This window comes from Eucalyptus grandis, chromosome 1 (assembly GCF_016545825.1).
Source record: "Eucalyptus grandis isolate ANBG69807.140 chromosome 1, ASM1654582v1, whole genome shotgun sequence".
In the NCBI taxonomy this organism is placed as follows: Eukaryota; Viridiplantae; Streptophyta; class Magnoliopsida; order Myrtales; family Myrtaceae; genus Eucalyptus; species Eucalyptus grandis.
Genome location: NC_052612.1, coordinates 49,271,593 through 49,278,350, shown reverse-complemented (window position 1 = coordinate 49,278,350; position 6,758 = coordinate 49,271,593). Strand labels below are relative to the sequence as shown.

The following is a 6,758-nucleotide window of genomic DNA, read 5'->3' as shown; positions in this document are numbered from 1 at the left end:
ATGGCGGCCGCCACGCGACCCGCGCTGCCCGTGCCCGACCACGTGGTCTCCCTCACCTCCAGCCGCGCGTGGGGTCCTCAGGCTGGACAGCGAGGAGCGAGGTTGCCGTCGCGCCGCTGCAGCGAGGAGAGATCGCTGCGCAGAGCAAGATTGAAGGCGGGTCGCCGGCTCGCGGCAGCACAGCGGAGGAACCCCTACAAGTCAATCAATGCTGTGGGAGCTCATGGAAGGCCTCGAGGAGGACGGAGCAACGGCGCCGGCGGACCAGGACAGGAAGACCCAGCCCGAGGCCACGAGATTGCTCAAGGCCTCACGGGCATCGGCGTGAAGACCCCGCTCAGGTTCATGAACCAGATTGGCTCTCCGAGGAAGGCGAACACCTATGGAGGCAAGGAAAACAACAGGGAAGCGCAGGAAATGGGTCGAACCGGGTCGCGGGAGATCCGACGTCACCCCAAAAAGAGGCCGAGATCGCACAAGTCGTTGGAGAGTTCGTGCAGAGCAGCGAAGAATCTGAGAATTTCGACCGTTGGGATTCCATTTGGAGGAAGAGGAACAGCTTCAGGAGTGATCTGGGGGTCACGTCCCGGCGGGTCTTGGCCCTCTGTTCGATCCGGCGCTGCTGGATTCATACGAGAAAGAGCTGTCTCAGGCGAAGGCATATCAAAGAAGATGATTTCGCCGTCAGCCAAGATCAGGAAAAAGAGAAATTTCAAGGACCCCGAGTCCGTCCTCCGAACGTTCCAGCAAAATGCCGCCCGGTGGAGACAATGGGTGGTCATATACACCACCACGCTGAGAGGCATCAGGAAGACGTTCGAGGACTGCAACGCCGTGAGGTCGGCGATGGAGTCGCACTGCGTGCCCAGATGCTGGAGGGACGTGTCCATGGACTCGGGGTATAAGGAGGAGGCTGAGAAGCTGGTGGGGTCGAAGGAGTGAAGGTGCCGGTGGTGTTTGTGAAGGAGAGGCTGATCGGAGGAGCTGATGAGGTGGTGAAGCTGGAGGAGAGGGAGCTTGGGGGTTCTGCTCGATGGCATTCCCAGGACTTCAATGGAGTTGCTGTGAAGGTGTGGGGGTGAGGTTTGTGATGTGCATGGAATGCAGTGGGAGTTGCAAGGTCTTTGATGAGAAGAGAAGCCTGTCAGGTGTGGGAGTGCAATGAGAATGGTTTGATTCATTGCCCCATTTGCAGTTGATTTGAGCTGGATTGGATTCATCTAGCTAATTCTGTTTGGGGTTTTTCTTTTCTTGATTTTTCTGATCTTGTTCCATCTGATGTAAAGACTGAATTAGGGGGTAGGAAGTGTGGGGGTTGGTTGGGATGCGAGTGTGTTCTTGAGAGTCCTCCTGTTTTGCTAATCGTTTGATGCAGATTCTTTCTATATTACCATCTGATGTAACAATCTTTGATTGCAAAGAGATTATGGTCATCTTGAGGCTCTTTCAATAGATGATATGGAAGTTTGTTTATTTCTCTGCAACCATTCTCAAATGTAACAGCTTATTTCTCTGCAACCATTCTCAATGTAACAGCTTGCTGTTATGAGGGGCTTCAAGTTGATCTCCTGCTGCATTTTCTATGGTTGGAAGTTCTGGAACGTTGTCTGTGCATTCCTAACAAAGGAAGTTTGAGTTCTGTGCTGCTGGCCACTCCCGAGGCCAAGGGAGGTTTTGCAAACTGCAATCTGATACATTTTCATTATCTTGCCCATCAAAACCCGCACTTCATTTTTTCGAGCTCAACCTCGAGTGCCAAACTCTACCAGAGGTGACGGTTGGAAGAGCTCCTGTCTGAAGGAGTTGTTGCCTCGTTGCCAAGAAAGCTGAGCAAGGGGCTTACTTGACTAACCACGGGGAGTCCTGAGCAGTTTACAGCGCAATGAAGTTATGTTGACCTCAATTCTCAATTCCCAGAAAGACCATTATTCAGGCACCGTCTCCCCTGGTCAAGCGTCTCTCAAACCAGTGCTTTTGACCACTCCAGCCACTCTCCCTTCAGGCCGGGCAAATCGCGCAGTTAATCATCTAGATTCAAAGTCAAGGTCTTGTTCTGATATTGATCCAGTTATTGCCTTCTTTTGGAGGCTTCGAAATCAATCTGCTGCAGTATCGTCCGTGGCTTTTTCTAATATTTCTATTACCAACTAATTCGTTCGGGCTAGACATCTTACACGTATCAAGATGAAAACTCTTTCATGTCTCTGTTATTTGCTGCCTAAACATTGGCCAAGAGATCCCGAGGGCGAGTGTGGTGGCGGACAAGTTGAGAAGTCAAAAAGTGGAGTGCTTTATTGACAAGCTGTAAGTCAGTAATTCCCGCTCTATCTATAGTCAGAAAATGAACACTAAAACCAGAATTTCGATGACAACTCGAAGCCAGTTCCCAGGTTCGTGGACAACAGACGATCAGTAGCGCGCAAGAACGGATACCTGTCCCACATGCAAATGGGACCCTTGTCTTCGAGCAATAAGCAATAAGCACCTTCTTATTCATGGGCATGTTAGAGTTTGAGGCATAGTTTGGGTGCTTAGAGGGCTCTCTCCTCTCTTCTATTACTTGTTTGTTCAGCTCTTAATAAAAGAAGGTCGCTTATGCGACCGTGAAATTAAGTGGTCTTGTATAAGCTAAAAGTAGAGAGATTTCACTTTTGATACTCGGTAAGCTACCTTAGCACTATCAAGTACCATAGGTGTCAGTCCAAGTTACAGTCGAAAGGCAAAGGATAGTTGGCTCTTTGTACATGATTGTTAACCGCAAAAGCTTACTCTTGTAGACAAATGCCCTAAGGCTCAGCAAAGCTCACACTTTCAGAATGTTAACCTGTATAGCAGATGTCTGGGATCCTCTAATTTTCCGATAAAGATGATGGTGCGAAGCTAAATGAGTGCACTTCTGTACAAAAAATGAGTACACATCTGTACAATTACTTTCATGGATAGGTATGAATATGATGACACGTGAACTTCAACAGAGCAACTCTGAACAGTTCGAGTAGTACACTTTTTCCTCTGGGAAAGGAAAATTCAAGAATAAAACAAATGATGTACCTTGTCTCAATAATGTGGCCTACTGCTTCCATTTTATGCACAGCATAACTCAATGCTGATAAGCATGCTATATCTTTTCAGTCTGCTTTGCCGAAAGAAATCTCCAACTCCTTCCACTAACCAACAAGAACAACAGAATCCCGGCATCTTTGCTGTATGCAATTTTTACACCAGCACCATTTCTGTGCACCTTCATAGTTGTTGCCCAGAGAATTACGTTATATCAAGACCTTCTGATTCTAGAGTTTTAGAGTGACCACCCAAAGAGATGATCGAGTCAGCTCTTGTAGCCTCCCATCATTTGAAGTGAATATTCTGTTAGCCATGAGAACTGTTTCAGGCGATGAGCAATCACCAACGCCTATCAAGTATTGACATTAAGCTGACTTAGCAACTGGGACGGTGGCCCAATAGTATCACTATCACCATAGAAAAGGAATGAAACTTGGACGAGCTGAACGGAAAAATTCAATACTAACACCAAAACAGGAAACATTTTTATGCCGAAATAAAGAAATGACCAAATTTATTTATTTACCATTCTTAGAAATATTGGTGGGCTTTTTTTTTTTTTTTTTTTTTTAAAGGCAGTTGGATGTCACTAATTATGAGATCATGATGATTGTGACATAATCGTACAATTTCATGTTGTTTAGAAATTACCCCAATACACTTTCATGTTGTTGAGAATTGCATTGAGGACCGATAAGAAATAGTGTATATTTTGATCACATGTTGGCACCATTTCTTACTATACTACTAGGCCATGATCCATGAAAATATAATGTTTATTATATTTGATTATGAAATGTCATGTATTGTGATATTTTTCTTACACATTGATCCCCATAGTCATATACTAAGATTATATAGGATTGGATCGGTTTTAAGATGTTGTTATTGGAATATTATTTTTAAAGTTGTGGCCACATAAAACAAAATTTTAGTTATTAAACTCTATAGTGTCATTTTCAATATAAAATCTTTTCAAAATAAAAATAAGTTAATTAATGTAGCCCAAGTAGGAGAATGTTGGAAATTTCTAATAATGTGGGTTTACATTAATAATTGATTTTCTAATTTAAATAATCGGATTAATGGATATTCCAATATTTGTTAAATCCTTGAGTGATCTTATTGAATTGGATTTTGGCATCTATTAATAACGGGCCTAGTTGAGCAACAAAGTATAGCGCAATGTATTTAACTCGAAACCCGTAATGGGGGCCCAACATATTCTATTGATTAAGTTTTGTTAGGTCATTCTTAGCCTATAAAATGATAGGTTATCTTATAAATTCTTAATTCCATTGAAAGCTGCTATATTGAAATAGGTCATAGAAAGAAGATTTGACATTTCAATCTGATTATCAAGTTGATCTATTTTTCTTCAAGTGAAAATGGCTCAAACATGTATGTTTAGTTCCATTGTACTTATTGATTTCGGTATTTTTACGGTCGTATATGGATCCGATTGTTTTGATTAATCAATTATTCATGTGAATAATTTTCTACAGATTGAGACATTCATTTAGGAAGATTCAAAGAGGGATAGAATGGCGAGCAAGACCTGCCGTCTACCTCTAGATGGTCGGGTGAAAATTGATTTGCAAAAACAAATATATATTTGCCATGCTGGATTTGGCTCATTCTATAGTCGCTTTCCTATTGCATTACATTAATGGTGACTATTAAATTATTTAATTTGAACCATCTCTTCCTTCAATACCTCGTATTATTAGAATAGTTGGATGTAGTTCCATAGCATTTACATGATATCAAAGCATGAAATTCGTTCAAATATTTTCAGACCTCTTACGTTATATATTCTCATATTTTAGACTTGGAGCAAAGTTCAGTCTACTACTTAAAAGAGTATTAAAGTATTCGAACTAAATTATGCTTTGGGGTATATAGTTTAAGTTTTCTAAACAATTGTGTTGCAATTTAATGAAACATCATAATGATACATGCGTCACATGACATATTGTCTTAGTCGAATGGATGAGTGGTCATTTCATCCGTTTCACCACTTGGAAATTAAATCTTTAGTTTTGAACTTGTAGAAGTTCACCTCTTATGAAATCAACTTGTCTAGACTGCATGCCGTCGTCCTTGTACGGTATGCTTCATTTTCCCATGCGTCCTTATTGAGCCCAACCACCGTGCCTTTGCTTTCGATTTTGGTTTTCTGTGATGGTAGCCGTGCACCTCTTTCGACGACCTGTCCTTGGCCATCGGGAAATCGACCTCCCCAATGAGGCTCGCGGTGATGGACTGGCCGTGCCGTCAAACCGACCGGCGTGGCGCTCGGTTTGGAAGCTTGGCGCTCTCCATGGCAGCGCTGGTGTTTTCTTCTCTTTCTTTTTTTTTCAAAAATTCGATTTCCTTTCTCCAAAACAAATATCAATTTTTTATAGAGTTATCTTTCGTTTTTCCACTTATCTTTTAAGCTTCGAATTGTACTTTGGTTCTTTTATATTTCCAAATCAACCCACTAATGCATATTTTTGGTTTTCTATTTTTTTCTTTGATTTTGTTTTTGAAAATATCACTTAATGAAGTCCAAATTTAATTGATTTATTCTATTGTTCTAAATTTATTGTTGTCAATTGATACAAATAGTACTAATAATCCCTATCTTATTTGATATGCATTTCATTATAGTGGTCTATCGAGAAGATGTCGTACATACATTTTATTTGCCAAACCCCTAAAAGTAATGCTATTAACATATATATGAATTTATAAATTCTAAATATTATTCTTTTCGATAACTCTTACTTCGGCAGAATTGATTTTTCTTGATCGAATTAGTTTTTTTATTAAATTATTTTATTTTTTTATCGAATCGTTGATAAACAATTAACATCCTTTATAAAATTAGCTTTTTTTTTTTTTTATGGACTCATAAAAGTTTCCTTTTTTCATGCCGAGCATATCTTTCTATCTAATTATATTCACAACCATTCATCTTTCATTGTAATCAAATCAATATATACATAAGTTATCGGGCTTTATTAGGTCCAATAAAAATATGGAAAATAAACACTCACTATAACTGAAAGTTCTTCGATGCCAATATCAAGGGAATTGGAAATGTTATATTTTCTTTATTACAACGGACAGAATTGAAATATCAGAATGGGTTATTAATTCACCATCTAATTGAAACGCATGTGAGAGGATGTGTTCTATTGTCTCGACTTTTCATGATATATAGTTATACGCTAAACCTCATTTAGTGGACGGTTTTCAGCGAACATCACATGCTCTAGCTTTAATTAGATTGTTTTAGAGGCCTTCCTTTCTCTGCCATCCACCCTTACTGATGTACCACGCGACGCTCAGATTTTTTATTTTACTAATAGAGCCATCGTGGACGACTAGATCATGTAAGTTTGACATTTGGGCCCGCCAGTTATGGGTTGTCAAGAAGTATAATATTTGTGTGTTCGATGCACTCATAAAAGTCGATTACCGAATGCAAAATCTCGTATCATTCTAAAAAAAATATACATATATATACAAGAAAATTATATATATATATATATATATATATATATCGTTTATGGATTAGCTAAATGAATCAAATAACTTGTTGGGCTTGACAATAACATGATATTCTAATATATAATGTCATTGATGTCAAATTCAACCTCCAAAATTCCAATACATTGATGAACCTATCTCTTTCGCCCCTTTGC

General features: G+C 40.1%; 1 protein-coding gene across 1 annotated transcript; it reads left to right on the top strand.

The window, feature by feature from the left end:
• On the top strand, positions 1-1,635 carry LOC120287420. Its single transcript, XM_039300209.1, has 4 exons — positions 1-924; positions 966-1,070; positions 1,376-1,429; positions 1,537-1,635. Exons 1-4 carry the CDS (start codon positions 1-3, stop codon positions 1,633-1,635), a joined length of 1,182 nt encoding a protein of 393 aa, XP_039156143.1.
• Positions 1,636-6,758: the final 5,123 nt, after the last annotated feature.

Bases quoted from the DNA above. Each gene is read 5' to 3' on its own strand.
- LOC120287420 (XM_039300209.1), top strand. From the start codon at position 1: ATGGCGGCCGCCACGCGACCCGCGCTGCCCGTGCCCGACCACGTGGTC. The intron at 925-965 runs GTGGGGTCGAAG...GTGTTTGTGAAG, and splicing joins AGGAGGAGGCTGAGAAGCTG to GAGAGGCTGATCGGAGGAGC. The intron at 1,430-1,536 runs GTCATCTTGAGG...TCAATGTAACAG, and splicing joins TTGATTGCAAAGAGATTATG to CTTGCTGTTATGAGGGGCTT.